The sequence below is a fragment of the Glandiceps talaboti genome, chromosome 22 (genome assembly GCF_964340395.1).
Source record: "Glandiceps talaboti chromosome 22, keGlaTala1.1, whole genome shotgun sequence".
NCBI classification, from domain to species: domain Eukaryota; kingdom Metazoa; phylum Hemichordata; class Enteropneusta; family Spengelidae; genus Glandiceps; species Glandiceps talaboti.
In genome coordinates, this window is record NC_135570.1 from 11,315,322 (window position 1) to 11,335,321 (window position 20,000).

The 20,000-nt window shown below is 36.5% G+C and overlaps 3 protein-coding genes across 3 annotated transcripts in view; 1 reads left to right on the forward strand and 2 right to left on the reverse strand.

Annotated features, from left to right (window-relative positions):
- The window catches only part of LOC144452329 (retinol dehydrogenase 8-like), a 2,932-nt gene extending 1,839 nt beyond the window's left edge, over positions 1 to 1,093 (forward strand). The window contains exon 4 of the mRNA XM_078143404.1: positions 524 to 1,093. Coding sequence (XP_077999530.1) covers positions 524 to 857 — 334 coding nt within the window. The 3' untranslated portion in view covers positions 858 to 1,093. The remainder of the gene's footprint in view (positions 1 to 523) is intronic.
- Positions 1,094 to 2,669: 1,576 nt separating this feature from the next.
- Positions 2,670 to 6,899, reverse strand: LOC144452536 (visual pigment-like receptor peropsin). The gene is made up of 4 exons (XM_078143637.1): positions 6,737 to 6,899; positions 4,342 to 4,632; positions 3,359 to 3,699; positions 2,670 to 2,975 (listed from the first exon to the last, which is right to left on the reverse strand). The coding sequence occupies exons 1-4, from the start codon at positions 6,897 to 6,899 to the stop codon at positions 2,670 to 2,672; spliced, it is 1,101 nt and encodes a 366-aa protein (XP_077999763.1).
- Positions 6,900 to 9,165: 2,266 nt separating this feature from the next.
- Positions 9,166 to 20,000, reverse strand: part of LOC144451986 (dynactin subunit 4-like) — a 19,543-nt gene continuing 8,708 nt past the window's right edge. The window contains exons 5-13 of the mRNA XM_078142932.1: positions 18,831 to 18,932; positions 17,898 to 17,968; positions 17,143 to 17,255; positions 16,097 to 16,206; positions 15,414 to 15,487; positions 15,021 to 15,177; positions 14,026 to 14,126; positions 11,628 to 11,706; positions 9,166 to 10,562 (exon numbers count right to left, since the gene is read on the reverse strand). Coding sequence (XP_077999058.1) covers positions 10,422 to 10,562; positions 11,628 to 11,706; positions 14,026 to 14,126; positions 15,021 to 15,177; positions 15,414 to 15,487; positions 16,097 to 16,206; positions 17,143 to 17,255; positions 17,898 to 17,968; positions 18,831 to 18,932 — 948 coding nt within the window. The 3' untranslated portion in view covers positions 9,166 to 10,421. The remainder of the gene's footprint in view (positions 10,563 to 11,627; positions 11,707 to 14,025; positions 14,127 to 15,020; positions 15,178 to 15,413; positions 15,488 to 16,096; positions 16,207 to 17,142; positions 17,256 to 17,897; positions 17,969 to 18,830; positions 18,933 to 20,000) is intronic.

The window sequence follows — 20,000 nt, forward strand, 5'->3', positions numbered from 1 at the left end:
TACACACAGTTTCACATTCACACTTTAAATATATATGTATATATAACTTTATTGCCAGATACAAAATAACACAAGTTAGTAAAGAAAGTATGATTACATAAATAAATGGGAAAGGGATCACAAAATAGTTGTCTGCCAACTAATCAAGTCCAACCCCACCAAAACATGTAATATTAATAATCAGAATACAAATATTATTTGGGCATTTTCACTGTTCCATTCTTACATTTTACATTTTCAGAACTTCTACAAATAAAGAAAAGGAAGAAAAAAACAAATAACCCCACCCCCCAAAAAACAAACAAACAAACAAACAACAACAACAACAACAACAACAACAACAAAACAAACAAACTCTAACACCCCAAAAACACAAACACACATACATATACACAAATACATAAATCATATTGCCATCAAATTATTTTTAACTTGTAGACTGTAAGTATTACTTGTATTCTTGTTTAAATTCACATCTCCTATGACTGACCAGTAAAACGACTGTATGTTTGTATTTATGCAGTCTCTCAACGGTTCAGATGGGACCTGTCATCACCGCCGTGAGAGAAAACATGCAAACTTTACTGAAAGATGTTGATCTTAGCACAGCAGATGAAGCTTCCATCGAACTGATGAGACTAAACGAAAGTAATCGACAACAAATGATCAAAGGGGAATCTTTACAGACTGCAGACGAGGCGGCACAGGTTGTGATCAACATCATCGAAGAACAACAACCAAAGTTCCGTTACCAGGCTTCAGAAGCTATCCGTGTCATGATTAGCAGGAAGCTTGTTGATCCAACAGGGGAAGGCGCTGTCAATAATTCCATTAAAAACTTCTTGACAGAATGCTGAACTAAACCAAACTGAGTTTTACACCCTATAAATTAGTTTTACCTGATAGTGAAATATTTCATTCTGCCATTGTATTATTCCCTGTCGCATTATGACTACAATATCTATCTCCCCATCTTGAGGGAAACTCGTTGAAATTCATGGATGTTAGATCGCCCTCAAACTGTCACACCTGTCATTATCCAGCAACAAATTGACCAGTCACAGACTTCCTTTTTACATGTCAACTACTTTTCCACGTCACTGAATTTAACTTTGAAGTTGTTGAAAGGTATTTTGACACATCTTCAAAAGCAAAACATTAAAAATATTCTTAGTGGAAAGGTCTGGTATACTTGATTACTTTACCAGTCTAGTCAAGGCAGTTACGAAAGGTGTTAAATCGTGGTGCTCCTCTATAGTGAGCGAAGTGTGAAGGTGCATGTAGTAATCCATCACAAACTGACAGGCTGTTGTCATCGGACTGCACTGATATGCAAATGTCCAACCAGGACTCCACCCCTAGTCTGTTCAAACTAAAATCGTGTGGGGACGCGGCGATGTCACAGACTATAGCAGGTTTTCACTAGTCTGGATGCTAACATGGTTTCTAACTAAACCACGTCTAGTCAAAGTCCCTCAATTAGCACAGAAAATTGTTCATCCAATCAGTGAACCCCAACTGCTATAGTGATGTAAATAATGCATAAGTAGCACACTGAGCTGACAAATATACCATATTTGGACATTACATAACTTCCCCAATAAACTTTATGAGGGACTGCCTTATTGGTTAGAATTTTGTGATTGATTAACAAAGACTAAATTGTATGTCATGCATCTCAGGACTTCTAGAGTAAAGACTTTGACTATACTGTGAGTGTAGGTGTAAATGATAAAGATACTGTATAGGAACTATACTGTGAGTGGAGGTGTAAATGATAAAGATACTGTATAGGAACTAGACTGTGAGTGGAGGTGTAAATGATAAAGATACTGTATAGGAACTAGACTGTGAGTGTAGGTGTAAATTGTATCTATACTGTATAGGAACTAGACTAGGTTGACATTGACTGAAAATACAATTAAATCACTAGACACGGCAGTACGCCAGCTAATACCGCACAAAAGGACGTGTGTACATGTTATGTGTAAACAAGGTATGGAAGGGGAAACAGCGACTAAACATACATTTGTTCACTTTTTGAGTGTGAGAGGCTGTCAATGGATTTAGAACTCAAAATGACACACATTTTGGCTATGAGCCTTTGAATGGCTTCATTAATGATTTGCGTTTGAGACTTTAGTTCATTGACCTTGAGAGTTCTGTTCAATGAGTTTGAGAGTTCTGTTCATTGAGTTTGAGAGTTCTGTTCAATGAGTTTGAGAGTTCCATTCATTGAGTTTGTGAGTTCTGTTCACTGAGTTTGTGAGTTCCGTGTATCATCCACTCAAATAATACAGTACCAACATGGACATTAACTTTGTGCTTTCTAAGCTAAATATGGCAATAATTCGGGCAATAAGGTCATCTGATCATTCCCGGGAATCACCATCAGATTCACCGGCGCCAACGGCCATCTTGAGGTAGTGCCATCAAAGAAGTCAGAACCATTAGGTGAATATTGCAATTTAATATACACTTATGCTTTTCCAGAGGCTGTAATGGGTTGTATGTTCCCTGAAAGTAAGGCGTTGACTGAAAAATGTGTGGACATTGTCAAAATACTTTTTGAGAGAAAGAGAGCATGAGAAAATCGGTTAAAATGCATTAATTTGGCATTTGCATTTTGAAGAATTGGCGTGTTGCATGCTGGGTAATAAATGACGATTTTAAAGCATCGTTACTGTGGTCTGTGAACCCTGTGTTACATTTCTATGACAACTACTAGTTTTACGAAAAGGAATGCAATGTTTCACATTTCGCCAGCGGCACCATGGTCTGCACAATTTCGATTGTCGGTGCATAATGGCGTATATCAGCGGATTAACAGCACAAGCCGACTTGGCAAAAAGTGAAGGAATTATTGAAATGGCGACAAGGTAAGAACTGTTGTGTCCAATACACATCAACAAAATGGAGAACAAGCTGTACGGTGTCCAGGCAACGGTGAAAGAAATAACCATCCAAAGACACATCTGTAAAATATACAGAAAAAGAAAAAAAGGGACTGTTACAACTTTTTTTGACCGTCTCAAATAAAAGAGTGGTCAAATGAACCAATATCAGACATGAACCTGCCTTCTTTAGTAGTTAGTGGACCTACTAATATTCCATGTACTGTTTGTACATATAGCTATATTTTTTGGTCACATGCAAAACTTGTCTAATATTACGTTCACATTTATGGATGTCAAAATAGATAGAGACTTTGAAATTCTTTTACATACATACTAGTCTAGTTTCTGACAGGGACTGTATTATGTACTACAATGTACTTCATCACTATCCCAGGGCTGAAGTATATTGTAGTACGTAAAACAGTCCCTGTCAGGAATTTATATACTTGTTTGTAGATTACCTTTGTTAAATTTCTCTGTGTTTTTATTACTTTTTTTTCACTCCTTTTGCATTTCCAGCGACCACGTCTTCTTTCTAAAGCTTTAAATCCATTCTTCCATATTCTTATGTAAGAATAAGTTATGAGGATTATTTGGGCGCCATAGCAACTGATGAAAATAGTACAGTTGAATGAAATGGCAGATGTGTTCCTACTGAACCAATCGATAGAACATGCCGTCTCGTATGGATCAAGGGCGTATTTACTCCAACCAAGCAATGGCGCTGTACACCAGAACAGTGAATACATCCAGGAGCACAATAAGGCGAAGGTGATTGGGTTTTTACGTGTGAACATCAAATCTGATAATAGAAAGAATGTAGTGTCAGATTACAGTAGCCACTAACAGTCTACAGGCATTGGGTCAGAGTTGATATATGCTGTGTTTACAGTGATTCCAATACTAAGACACTAGATAAATTATATACCTTCCATAAGGCGATATCGTGGGTTTTTTTTACATCTCACACAACTTTTATTTTAATCTAATCTTAATTCAATCTTTGATTTCATACTTTCACCGTCTAGTCAAGCCTGTGACTCTTGCACACAATTATGTGCTCCCCCCCCCCACAGTGTTCATATTAACATGATTATGTCGTCACGTCCCCAGATGATTTTAGTTTAAACAGACAGGAGGTGGAGTCCTGGTTGGACATTTACATATCATATCAGTCCTAGAAACATGAGAAGGGTTAAAAACGTATGATAGCCTGTCAATTTACTACATACACGTGCCATTTGTGCTTCGCTCACTATGGGGTCGAACCACAATTAACGCCTTGAGTCACAGGCTTGACTAGACAGTGAAAGTATGAAGTCCAATGTTACCATCGGAAACTAGATCATCATCATCATCATCATCATCATCATCATCATCACCAGTATCATCATCAGACAATTTTTTGATAATATATACTAATATGTTATTGACTATAACTAACCTTTCAATGGGTAACATATACGAAGTAGACGATAGTACGACACGATTGCTAATGTGTTGATACTACTTATAGAGAAGAAGAACATAGAAGCTGCATATATACGACATCCGAGGGTACCGAAGAGCCAGACTCCTGTGAATGTGGAGGAAATAACCATCGGACTACTAATGCATAAAATACCCAGATCGCTTACAGCAAGATTGAATAGTAAAATGTTGAATGGTTTTTTCAATTGCTGGCGAGATATTAACATAGTCATAACAGCAACATTTCCAGTAAGCCCTACAACACCTGCAAACAAGAACAAAAATTATTATTAAAGGTGGCGAGTTTTAATATAGTTTCTCCCTCCCGCTGACAGACATGCTCCCCCTCCCAAACTAACAATTATGCTACCCCTCCCAAGCTGACAGATATACCTGGGTACACTACTGCCAGTTTATTGCAATACTTCAATATGGCCAAAAAAAAAAAAAGAATTGTTTCTGGTCAGGACGTTTTGTCTACAGTGGTGTGATGACATATTTATTTTTAATTCTCCACAAACCTGTCACTAAATCTACTATTTATGGCAGTTACTTTGGAACAAGTGTGTATGTTGGGGCAGATGTCATTTTACATGATGATTGGCACTGCAGTGCCAACAACTAAAAAGTTAATACGCTTGCTTTGAATAAAATACCATCGTCCAGTTATCACTAACTTGGGTAGTCCGTATAAAGATTCTTAACATGTAAATTTGTTTTCCTGTTATACCAATAGAGAAATTAGTATCCTTGGTTGAGTCAATTAACAGGAACAAATATCTCCTTAGTTTCATTGCAAATATACTGCATGTATTTCAAGAAAGTGTTTTGAAAAAACCCTATAAACTCTTTCTACCAAAGATCTGAATCGATGAGAATGGACATTCAGCAATTCAGGAGCAACAAAAGCACAATTCAAAAGTGACAAAAATGTTCACAAAACCTTGTATAATTGTAGAATTTGTCTGACTTCAAGGAGATAATGTGTGAGCTAGAGTGCAAATGAGAGAGAGAGAGAGAGAGAGAGAGAGAGAGAGAGAGAGAGAGAGAGAGAGAGAGAGAGAGAGAGAGAGAGAGAGAGAGAGAGAGAGAGAGAGAGAGAGAGAGAGAGAGAGAGAGAGAGAGAGAGAGAGAGAGAGAGAGAGAGAGAGAGAGAGAGAGAGAGAGAGAGAGAGAGAGAGAGGGGGGGGGGGAGGGAGAGAGAGAGACAGAGAGAGACAGAGAGAGAGAGAGAGAGAGAGAGAGAGAGAGAGAGAGAGAGGGAGGGAGGGAGGGAGGGAGAGAGGGAGAGAGGGAGAGAGAGAGAGAGACAGAGAGAGAGAGAGAGGGAGAGAGGGAGGGAGGGAGGGAGGGAGAGAGGGAGAGAGTGAGAGAGAGAGAGAGAGAGAGAGAGAGAGAGAGAGAGAGAGAGAGAGAGAGAGAGAGAGAGAGAGAGAGAGAGAGAGAGAGAGAGAGAGAGAGAGAGAGGAGAGAGAGAGAGAGAGAGAGAGAGAGAGAGAGAGAGAGAGAGAGAGAGAGAGAAGAGAGAGAGAGAGAGAGAGAGAGAGAGAGAGAGAGAGAGAGGGGGGGGTGGTGCTGTAGGTAAGATACATTCAGTAAAGTGTGTGAACATGCACCTAGTTCGAGTAGGAAAAACCCCCAAACCATAATGACTATATAGTTTCAATTAGGCAGCACAATGTCTTTTTAACATCTCACAGAGCTTTTTTGTTACATATTACACAAACAAAATTATAGGCACTGATAGCATGCACACAAATGTAGAATTATGATTTTTGAAAAATATATATATATAGTAGGATTACCTGGCGCTAACGTGGACGAGTACAGTATATGTGTTTGTATATATATGTTATCTACTACTACACATCTCAGAGGACATTCACTTAAACTGTATAAAGCAAAGAACAGATTACAAGGGAGACAGAACTTCTTCAGTCAACGCGTTGTCACTCAATGGAACCATTTACCGGACTACGTTGTGACATCCTCAACCACCAACTTATTTAAATCGAACTTGGACAGTTACCTGAGTAATAGACATGGGGTTTATCAAGCAGAGCTTGTTCTTACCCATTAATTCAAATTCAAATTCAATTCTCTAAAATCATATTTTAAATCTTGCAATTTGTATCATGTTATGGTCTTTAAACAATAAATTATTATTAATTATTAATTATTATTATTATTATTATCTGGAGGAATATATCAAATATATGTATGTATAAAATGAAAACATTTATGTTCAGAACAGACATGGTCTTTTTTTCTGTGATAGAACGGAAACATGTATACTTTTTGTTTAAAATGTATTACAGCTGGCTGATCATTAATTTTAAACTTAAAAAAGTAACTATTATTACACTTACTTGTAACGGTGAGAAATATCCCCATTGCAGTGTAGTACGCCATACCCAAATGTCTTTCAGCACTTATCGTCAAATTTGGTGTGTGCGGCGTCGGCAACGTTGTAACAGTTTCGGTGTTGAATTGGTCCGGAGACCAAGTAACAGCGAAAATTGGATAAGCCATGTCTTAACAAAATAACAGGAAGTCCTTGAGAGGACGGTTCTCAGACATGTACACCTCAAACAGATGTAAACTATCAAGTGGTGAAAAATCAGACGAGAAGTACTAGTAGTCTAATCATTCATCTGAGAAATGTGTGGGCTGAAAAATATTAATTATCACATCATGTATGACATTATCATAAGGAGCCGGAATGAGCAAGTTACCATGGTTACCAACAAGTTTATTGCCACGTGTCGTCCCAAGACTATGACATAAACGGCTTTTCAACCATGAATCTATGAATAGTCAAATAAATACATATTTTTTATACACCGTTTTGTCACATCTAATCATGGAGGTATAACCTTTCATGATCTAATATTCCGTCTCCAGACATTTTAACACCATACCATTCTCACTGACAGTCATACCAGAATGATTGTTGGTGATATGACAGGAAGATATACATGTAGTGTGGTATGCAGTTTGCTTCAACACCACTGGTGCTATTTTTCATACTTCAAGGAATTCCTGATCTGCCATGATGTTATACAACAAAGAAATCTATGTAATATCAATCAGGGATATTATTTAGAGAAAATCAAAGAACTGTAATTTGCTGCCAATGGCGTTGTAGCACAACTGTAAGGTTTAAAGCTTACATGTCAATCTTTTTTATATTTGTCAACATGCCACGCTATGCCATTCCTGTGGTTAGCTAAACATGCAATCTACATCATTTCACTGTTGCTAGGCACATACGTCTTTGATTTATGAATGTTTATCTACTTGCCTTTCCATTCCTGCTTTCATCTTTGCAATATAAATGTACACCATCACTTGGTGATTCTAGGCATACATGAGTTTGTGTTTTGAATGTTCATCCACATGATGTCTACCCAACCCACTATTATCTTTGCAATATACACCCTTATTTGACTTTTATGGGTCACAGCTCGCTCACATACAAGTTCATACTGCTCTCCAACTTTCCAGTAATTTCTCGACAAATCTGTCAAGTTAGCAACTGTAAGTACGTCAGTTACTTTTATAAACCATGGGAGTCAGCGTCCAAGCCTGGAGAACTAGGATTGGAACTTTCATTCCACCAAAAAACTGGAGAGATATTCAAGTTCATTTCTACAGCCCATACTCAAAATGGTCTCATGCAAATGAGCTTGGTTACCGGCTGACAGCATGCATTTTGGTATCTCTTTATACTGTGACTGCCACGTATTCATTACTGGTAGGACTAGAATCATTGGAAATATGGTTGCAAAGTAACGGAATGCTATTACTAGACGAGAAGGATATGGTTTCGAGTATGAAATGTGATAGTTTTGCAGATTCGTGTGTACGAAGCACCAATGGCATGTATACGCAGGTGTCATGTCATCAATTCCCAGGCCGGCCATTTATGACAAAACTTCTGTTATTATCAGGCGACGTCGAACTGAATTTGACTTTTGCTATGCTATGAAGTTGAATACATACATACATACATGCATACACACACACACACAAATGGACATACATACGTACATACATACATACATACACACACATACATAAATACATACACACACGCACATACATAAATACATACATACATACACACACATACATAAATACACACACACACACATACACACTTCACCATGCCTATAGTACTAGCTACTGAACCTCAATTTAGTTACACAAAAAACATCACACACTAGTAGTGTTATCACATAAATATACCAGCATGACCTGTACAACTGATCATTCCATGTCCACATAAACACATGAATGAATGAATGCATGTACAGTTGTAAGGTTTACTGAATTTTTATTTGGGATAAACATACTTATGTAATACCAACGGAACACCATGAATCATGTGTGTTAGTGTAGATATACATGCGAGTGTTTTTTGCCACAGAAAGAAAAACAGGCACTCATGCAAATACTCCGAGTACACCATATGGATAGGTACCCATCACGGGGTTGTGTCACATGACAACTTTATCAATGCGTAGTCATGACGATAGGTCCGCCATCTTTGGTATGATTTGTTGCAACATACTTTACACACTAGCTGACCAGCTGATTAATACCAAGTTCTTTATTCTCAAAAATTGTTGGTTTTCACAATTAGACAGTTCAGTGTACACTGCCAACAAGTGCATCACGTGAGAACATTAATATTTCTCGAACATAACCTTTCTAATACATTGTAACACTATAAATGAGAGTGATGATACTACTACTACTACTACTACTACTACTACAACTACTACTACTGCTACTACTACTACTTGAGAGTCAAATAGCGTCAAAAATCAGAATTCAAATTCATTTATTAGACATGAAGTTAAAACATTTTGACATGCTTACAAAATACATGACCCATTATGTACACTTAACTATACCTATAGTCATAGATTGTATTATGTACACAGACATGACATCTATGAAGTAACCAGTCACTATATTTAATATTTTAAATCAAATGAAAACTTTGTGGGCGTTAGGATTGATCCCGGGGTAATTAAACATACTACTGTAAGGACAACAACATAAATAAATAAAAAGGGAGCACTACTCCAGGAAATAGTGGTATTTTCATAAACTTTTGGTTCTGGAGAGTTATTTCATAATTTCACATTATATAAATTTCACACGATTGCCAAGAACCACCAAAATGAAACTCTTTTTTCACCTTCATTGTTCGAGCAGCGGTCCACTGTCGCCTCAGGGGACTTCACAGACATACACATGTCTTAGATGAAGAATGAATATTCATGACTCCTAAGTGCTTATTACTTTCAGATAGGTCATGAATATTCATTGTTCATCTAATGCATATACACATGAACCGTTGATACAATGTTAGAGGTGAAGTTTCAATTTTATGTTTCTTTGTCATGAATATTCATTGTTCAACCACTGCATTAACATTTCTGCTGACCCCCATGATGCAATGTGACCACAGTCATGAATATTCATTGTTCAACCATTGCATAAACATTTCTGCTCACTCCCATGATGCAATATGACCCACAGCAAAGATCATCAAATGACGGACAACTTCAGCTTGTTGTTTCTCTGAAATTGCATGTAATGTAGGTGATGTAAAACCATGACATGACTCTCTTAGCATCCACACTTTGTGAAAATGTCTTTATATCCTGGAGTGGTGTTCATGATAATTTATATACTGTTCAATAACTTAAACCTAAATTCTTCAAATCTACACTTACTACACAGTTTTCTATATGTAGTGTACTTTGCCAAGAGAGTTTTCTATTTTTACATTACTTTGCCTTGACAGTTTTCTATTTTTACATTACTTTGCCTTGACAGTTTTCTATTTTTACATTACTTTGCCTTGAGTTTTCTATTTTTACACTACTTTGCCAAGACAGTTTTCTATTTTTAGTGTACTTTGCCTTGACAGTTTTCTATTTTTACACTACTTTGCCTTGAGTTTTCTATTTTTACACTACTTTGCCAAGACAGTTTTCTATTTTTAGTGTACTTTGCCTTGACAGTTTTCTGTTTTTACACTAATTTACCTAAGTTAATTGTACATTCATATTCAAGCCATACGATAGGAGGTTCCTTCTCTTGATCTTTATCATCATCTGATCTTCTGAACTGAGCAGCCATGTCTCGGTAATTGTATTTCAATCTTAACGCAATCTGGTAAGAAAATGGAGAAGACTATTTAATTATTACCATGGATATAATGATGCCAAGCAAATAAAAAGATGAGAAAAAAGTAGTTGTAGGAGTTTAAAAAAATGATAAGGGACAAAATGATGATGACTCTTAGTACAATCACTGACATCAGACCATGGATGAAAGGAACCTGTTACAAACAGGGAAAGTAAACAACTGAGCTGGATTACTAACACTTTGCTCAGTATGTTGGAGATACAGAGAGACAATTACCTTCCATCATTTGATAAGAACAGTTGTATGGCCTCCTTACATAATGATGGCCACAAACAAATGAGAAGTTACCTTGGCAATTTGTGCACACATAAAGAGGCCATTAAAACTGTTCTTATCAAACCATGAAATGTACTACAAGTCTCTGCTGTTCCTACATGCTGAGCCAAGTGTTATTAATCCAATTCATTTGTTTACTTTCCCTGTTTGTAATACTATTACAAACAGGGAAAGTAAATAGGTTCCATTTGTCCACAGTCTGATGACTGCAATTGTACTACAACCAAGATCAAAGTTGTGTGGAAAGTACAGTCTATGCAACATCACTAGAATTGAACCAACACTCTATTTTTTTTCCATTTGAAAACGTCACTCAATGAGAGTCTGTCTATTCATGAGTCTGTACTGTAGTAATTGCATCTGTGTAACTACAACAGTACCAGACACGACACTTTCCATACCAGAAACATTTGGTGTTATCCCCAACAACAAACACAATGTCAAAGATGTTATTCAAAGTGCCGTCTCCCTCAAATAGCTAAATGAAGAAAAATATTGGGAACAAAAAAAAGTTATACCCCTCAAGCATAATTTATGAAAATATCAGGAAAAATAATGGCAATTTGGAATGTTTTGATTCACAGTTCGATCACCGCAGAATCAGCGACATAGACACCGGTTGTCATGATGTAGAACAATCAGGGTATATAATCCATATTTTCTGTTCAAAGACAATAACTTGGCTAGTGTATGGTACAATCTACCTAACGCACTGAAGTATAAAGTAGTAAAGATAAGAGTGAGGCTACTTACAATTACATCACCTACAGCCTTTTCAGGTGTTACTTTCACGAAAAAGGCAAGTCGGTTAGCCTTGCGAAAGTGGACAACGCTATGAACAGAACAAAACAAATAAGACTAATGTTGTGATTGGATGTTTTTGGACGCCTTTCACAGGCAGTGGTGTTCACGCTCAGGATTATTTGCACACTTTTTGTGCAAAATCCTTGTCTGTTCTTGCACTTAAAGGAATGTGGCATTGTTCAACATAAAGAGAAAGATACATAAAAAATGTCTGTGGTGAATGTATGATAATATACCTGAGAAGACAGTGAACGGCTTAGAGATAGGCCTTTACAAAATTTGCCATGGTGGCGCTCTACTTCCTGTCTGTGTGTACCTTGGGGGTAACCATGGTAAAGGTTACTTGGTTAATCATAGAGCACTGCTGCTTTCCTCAAGGTCTGAACAATATGAAAAACATCCTTGATTTACACTTCTACAGTAAAGGGACAAAGCTCGTAAGAAACAGTACTATGACTTTGAGGTGATGATACTTTGAAGGACGCGGCGGTGCTGTATTCTAAATTTCCTGTTTGCCGTCTGGAATGGCCAATTACTATACAATACAATAGACCTGTTACTATTTGCACGATATATCATTCCTCTACCCACACAAGGCCATGAATTCTGTATGCACACGGACGTTTACATGCACTACTCAGGGAGATGATTGTCACTTGGCCATACCCTGTGTTTACCAGTAAAACCCTTCCTGGTCATTGATGGCATTTAGTTTTAGTTTTATAAAAATCACTCACAATTAAAAAGGTGAACACGTCTTTCCATCATTTCACAATGACAATGTTAGTTCAAATGTAATCAAGATAAAAACAAGTCTAAATGTACCAACATATATATGATGACTCTTGTGTAATGCACCTTAATTGGAACCAGTAAATTGAGTGTTTCACTTTTTTATAGAACTAACTATGTGGAGGCCATTTTACCAACAACAAAGTACTGATTCAGTAACATGCAATCGAGTTAAGTACGGTTTCTGATTAGGAAGAGCAAAATCTGTAGTGAGACCAGACATTATGTAACCAGCTCTTCACAGTTCTTTTTAAGTGGCATGATCTGATCCAATCAAATTTAGTATTTTAGATTGCGAGAGTTGAGTTTTGTGATTTGAGGTTTATTTTTTAAAGAATGTAATTTGTAAAGAAGAACATACAATGCGGTGTTAATTTGACTCGCAATATGGCTAAATTTCTGTTCAAACAACATGACATATTTCTGTTCCTGTAATTAGTAGAGCAAGATCTGAGAGGAGTAAAACAGGCAGATGGAAACAAATTGAAACGTTGAGTAATATATTGACTACATTCAATTTTTAAAAAATTTAAATTATATCTTTACATTTCAATATACTTGCAAGTTTAATTTAAATTGTATCTTTACATTTCAATATACTTGCAAGTTTAATTTAAATTGTATTTTTACATTTTAATATACTTGCAAGTTTAATTTAAATTGTATCTTTAGATTTCAATATACTTGCAAGTTTAATTTAAATTGTATCTTTACATTTTAATATACTTGCAAGTTTAATTTAAATTATATCTTTACATTTCAGTATTTTCTTCAAGTAGTGCTCTTTTGAAGTATTAAGCTTATATTTCGTTCTGATCTCATTTGGTATTTCATTTTCAACTCTTAAACTTTCCAGACCTGGACCCCTGAGGACCAGTTCCAAAGATGAACTTGCTGTCAGGAAAAGTGCCCAGGTAACGGATGATAAGGGGAATGGTGCGTGACTAACAACGTCCAAGTGAAATCCTTATCTATCCTGAGATGATATGATTTTTTTTTTGACGCAATTTCAAACCATGAGTACGTTTTGAAGCAATCGACATTTAGAAATACATGTAATTTCGAAGTTGGTTTTTCGATGTTGTAATCGATTTTTGAACATTGGTTTGTTGAAACTCATCGAAAATCAAAACACGAACAATGTTTCACTTTCTTCAGCTGTTTAGGGGGCACTTTTTATCGCTACATTATTATCACAACATTGTGCCACTAGGCTCGAATCAAAGAGACATCACAGGGAAGCGAACCGGACAACGTCTTCGTTAATATCCCGTCGACCATCGAGCATGACGTGGCACAACAAATCGATAGAAAACCGCCCACGCACCGGGAATACCTCATCACAATACAAATAGAGATATGCACAAAATAAAGTCAAATTACTACCAACAATCATAGTATGATGTAAGGTTGGACTGGACATTTGTCAAGTCTCCAGTCTGGACTGTTTCAAAACAAACTTGAAGACGTATTTGTTTGTCATTCAGCACTAATGAACAGAGATCAGCTCTAGAGATTTGGCATAATAGAAACAGGATTGACTGCTGTATCTCACCTTGCATCATCTTTAAACTCTGGAATATCTGTATTCATATCATCGTATTCAGCTGTATCATCTTTAGCAGCCAGAACTAACTCACTTCCTGGTAGTGTCACCTATAGATAGTCACAGATTACATAATTATAAGAACTGTAATATCTCCACACAAACAGATCCCTAGTACTGGTAATGTCAAATTCAAATTTTTATTATAAATGAGTATCTCCTCTAATCTAGCAAACTCTGAGTCACTTTTACACTGTGCCACACACATCCATCTATCCATACACACACACACACACACACATTGTACATAAATGCATACATACATACATACATACATACATACATACATACATACATACATACATACATACATACATACATACATGGTGATACATACATATACATACATACATAATTTTATATACATACACATACATACATACATACATACATACATACATACATACATGGTGATACATACATATACATACATACATAATTTTATATACATACATACATACATACCATACATACATACATACACACTCATGCATACACACACATACATATACACATATACATACATACATACATACATACATACATACATACATACATACATACATACATACACACACACACATACATACATACATACATACATACAAACACACATGCATACATGCACATACCCACATACCCACCCACACATCTAACCCCCCCCCCCCCCCCCCCCCAACATACACACACTGTTTTTGACCACAAGTCATTCTTCACTTCAAAATTAGTCTGTGTATGTGTACGCATGCACTCATGTCAAAGGTAAGGACAAAATATTTGTTTGAAGAAAACAACATGAAGTCTGGTACATGTTGACAGGAAACAGCCACTTCATCAAACAGGGTGGGCCATTATGCTTCATTTACATAACAATAGCTCATTAATGCGATTGTTGCTATGGGGTGATCACTAGCAGAAAACATATATTAACAATAGTTCATTACCGTGGCAGATGCCATGTCGTGATCACTGGGCGATATCGGCTGTAGAGTTACATCCGTAGTGTTCTCAACAGGATTAATCAACATAAGAGTCACTTGACTTTCTTTCTGGAAGTATAGGTTGGGGATGGAGAATATCCTCATCTCTGGTACGTGATGTCTGATGATGAACAGGAAAACTCATTTCAAATGTCGCTATGGTATCAAATTTTTGCTACGTACATACACGGCGATGCGAGCATATTTGTAATGATTTGACTTGATTTTGAAACAAAATATTCCTTACGGTATAATTACCAAGGTATCAGTTAGATTCACTTTGAGCTCACTTTGGAGAAAAAAAAATTGAATTTTAAAAATTGAATTGTTAAGACAAATAATTTTTATACAACTTACAGTGCAACCAATTGAATCTTGAATCTGATTGAAGACGGGTTAAACTCAGGTTTGCTAAGATTATGTTCACATTCCTGAAAAAATAAATAAATAAAAAATACAACAGGATGAAATTTGTAAAAATTTGCATAGGAGATATATTTGTTCATTTTACCTTGATGTAATTGGGTGACTTGAATCATGATTTAATAAACATGACACCTTCAACAAATGTGAAAAGTTTGTTCAAGATAGAAACAGTTAGCTAACTTATCCTACACATACACATATAAAGTGTGTTCATGATACAAACAGTTAGCTAACTTATCCTACACATACACATATAAAGTGTGTTCATGAAATAAACAGTTCGCTAACTTATCCTACACATACACATATAAAGTGTGTTCCTGATACAAAAAGTTCGCTAACTTATCCTACACATACACATATAAAGTGTGTTCATGATACAAACAGTTAGCTAACTTATCCTACACATACACATATAAAGTGTGTTCATGATACAAACAGTTCGCTAACTTATCCTACACATACACATATAAAGTGTGTTCATGATACAAACAGTTAGCTAACTTGTCCTACACACATAAAATGTGTTCTTGGGCATAACGTTATGACAAATTATTTGATATCTTGTTGCTAGGTCAAAGGTCATGATTGAATGTGAGGATAAAGTTACTTACCCGACATCTCTGGGAACGTTTAATCAAGAGATGTTTATGTTTTGGGTATAGTTGTTTAATGTAGTGAGGCTGATACTCTGGTTGTGACAATCTCTGTGTGATGGTGCAAACTACGAACCAAAAGAAAACAAGACAACAAGTGTTAGAACTGACACATCAAGGGCTACAAATCCATATTTATGTTGTACATTAAGAGTTGATCTGAAAGAGTAATGGTATGGATCACAGGTTTCTACTAGTTTCTACACAACACGATTACCTTAAAACTTTGGGTGTAGACGCTTGAATGGTGTTAGATGCACAAAACTTCAATGCTACAGACTACGATTGCTAATTTGATCTTGAATATGAATGTCAACGTGACAGATTAGTGAAATAAGGCAGGGATGTACATGTAAAGGTCCCACAATTGAGAAACTGAGTGTAAGAGGGCTAAAAGCACACTTTAGTTTGTGGAAAATGGCAAAGTGAGCGTATGACATCCCCAATGACAAACATCATGTCCTCAACATTATGTTCTCATGGTATGATCACAGTAGAAACACGTGCCTAATTGATGTATGTGAACATAGCGTCTGACAAGTTTGGTTGAAATTGAGTTCTAGAGATAGGGGTGGCCATGGAGAGATGGACAGTTATGGACATGGGAGAGATGGACAGTTAGTTGCATGGACATCGCTTATTCATAGTCCCGTTCGGGCTCTGCCCAATGAAGGCTGATAAATTAGGCCTCCCGATATCACTTTTGTGTAAGGTTGGAATGAAATAACAACTTGATGTATTTACATCAGCTTTGTGCTAGGTTTGAATGAAATATACTTGTGTAAATCAGCTTTGTACAAGGTCTGAATGAAATAGGCTTGTGTATGTCAGCTTTGTGCAAGGTTTCATGAAATACGCTTGTGGCTTTGTGCAAGGTTGGAATGAAACATACTTATGTATGTCAACTTTGTGCAAGGTTTTCATGAAATAGGTGTGTATGTCAACTTTGTACAAGGTTTGAATATAATAAGCTTGTGTTTAGGAAGTAAATTTTGCTAACCAACCTGATGACAAGTTGACAGGTTCACTATAGATTTCTGGTGGCAGTTTCTCAACATCTTCTACAGATTCACTGCCTTTAACACTTATGTTCTGATTCTGCTCACTTTCTTTTACACTTTACAGAAGAGAAGAAGAAAAAAGAACTTGTAAGATGTGCACATCATGACAGTTGGCCTTGACTTTGGGTGATTTGAACTTCAAATATTTTTTTTTGGCAGAGCGATATGAACGTGCAACATGTTGCTTTGACGTCTGTCACATGACCACCAACTTTGGGGATTTAGCATGATAGTTTACAGAAAAAAGAATTGCAAGATGTCCATATCATGAATGTCGTTCTTGATATTGGGTGATTTAACACATTAGGTTATGGAAAAAGTAACACTAAAATGTTGAATATCTGGATTTAGTTCAGATAGGCAAATAGTTGAATTGGTTGATTTTGTAGGCGTGGCATAAAGTTCCATGTCTGAAACATATTCACATCAAAACAATGCAATATCAGATACAGAACTAGATGCAGTGTAGTTGACATGAACATCACAGAATTGTTTATTTTAAAAATGGTAACATAAAATTGTCTGTTTACTTTGTGTGCATTGACCAAACCTGTATTCAATGTTTACGTGTAAATGTAAACAAAGTGTAAACATGAACATTTCCTCTCTGCTGTCAATTTCATTTGAAAATATGTGAGTGGATCTCCATTGGATAATCAACCTTTTAGTATTAATGTTGTTTGAATAATTTCTCTCACCCAAGATTAGACAGGGCAGATAGCAGAGCACCACTTCGACGTCTCGTTGCCACAGGACTCAAATATTTTTCCTGCAATCAAGCAGTCCAATTGAAACATGTTGTTGATGATTATTTATGTATTGAATCAGCTCTCAGCATATTTTCAAACACAAAATACTTCCTTTTTTCACTGGCCTATGGCACTAGTAATAATTACTTCTTGTATCATGATCAAGGGGAACAATTATTTACAAACAATGATTAGTCTTTTCAGGTCAAAAGGCTTTGTCTAACTGTCAGTTTGCTGGCTTTACCGAGGGGCATAGCAATTCCAATATCTCTGCTATACCACCTAGCAGTAAAGCTAGCAAACAGACGGTTTGAAAAAGTCTATCAACTTGAACAAGGGAATGTTACTCATTGTATGTAATGTCTTGGTAGTAAAGTGACTGTCACATTGAGAGAACATAGTGAGTTTGTGATGAGTACATGGTAGTAATGTGACTGTTGCAATGAGAGAACGTAGTGAGTTTGCGAGGAGTAGTGTCATGGTAGTAAAGTGACTGTCACATGGAGAGGACATGGTGACTTTGTGATGAAAACAGTCATGGTAGTAATATGACTGTAACATTAAGAGAACATAGTGAGTTTGTGATGAGTAGTCTTGGTAGTAATGTGACTGTCGCATTGAGAGGACACAGTGAGTTTGTGACGAGTACAGTCTTGGTAGTAAAGTGACTGTCACATTGAGAGGACACAGTGAGTTTGTGTTGAGCACAGTCAGGTAGTAATGCATAGTAATGTGACTGTCACATGGAGAGGACACAGTGAGTTTGTGTTGAATATAGTCAGGTAGTAATGTGACTGTTGCAATGAGAGAACATAGTGAGTTTGTGTTGAGTACAGTCAGGTAGTAATGTCACTGACAATCGACGTCTTTATAAGACTGTACCTGTAAATGGAAATAGCTGCGTCTCCGAGAAATACGCTTCCTTTCTCGTTCTTGTTTTTCCCTTTGAGCTAGCTGTCTGTAATAGTCTAACAGCTCATTCATCTATAAATAGAAAAGAGAAATATAATTTGTTAATGTCAAAGCATTGGCATGAATACCCTGTACTGCTAAGACAGTGATAACGATAGAAAATAGGAAAAGACGGTCAGAGGAAAGAATAGTATGGTAATATTCAAAACTTTATTCGAAATGTAGAAAAAGACGAGAAAAGAATATTAGAAATCTGGGATGTCACGAAAAAAACTGTTTATCTCTCCTGGCCTGGGTGATGCAATTCTTCTCAATACAAGCCTCTGACACACAGAGGTTAAAAACCTTAAGGGTGAAGAATCTCAACAGACATCTTGAGTAATCTGCATTTACTTGTATCCTTGGATGCACACCACTTGTTAAATCAAGAACCACTTGTACATTACTACTAATATCTCAGATATGCTATACTGAAGGCTAGCTAACTAAGGACAGCTTCCACACCCTTGGACGGCTTGTAGGCACTACTCTCATTTTTCTCTTACTTCCTTCCTGTAAATTTCTAATTGTCTTTTCAATAAGATGTTTCTTTCTGTCTACTATTTAAAAAAAAACCTTTATTCTATTAAACCTACTAAAGTTACAAGAAGATACACTAGTGCTATTTTATATCTGATAGAAAAATACCAACCATACACAGATCTATGATGTTACCATTGTTTATGTGGTCAGGTCTATAATATCAAGTACCACTGTTTATGTGGTCAGGTCGATAATATCAAGGTGTTACCACTGTTTATGTGGTCAGGGCTATAATATCAAGTACCACTGTTTATGTGGTCAGGTCGATAATATCAAGGTATTACCACTGTTTACAAATGTATGTGGTCAGGTCGATAATATCAAGGTGTTACCACTGTTTATGTGGTCAGGGCTATAATATCAAGTACCACTGTTTATGTGGTCACATCTATAATATCAAGGTGTTACCACTGTTTATGTGGTCAGGTCTATAATATCAAGGTGTTACCAATGTTTATGTGGTCACATCTATAATATCAAGGTGTTACCAATGTTTATGTGGTCAGGTCTATAATATCAAGGTGTTACCAATGTTTATGTGGTCAGGTCTATAATATC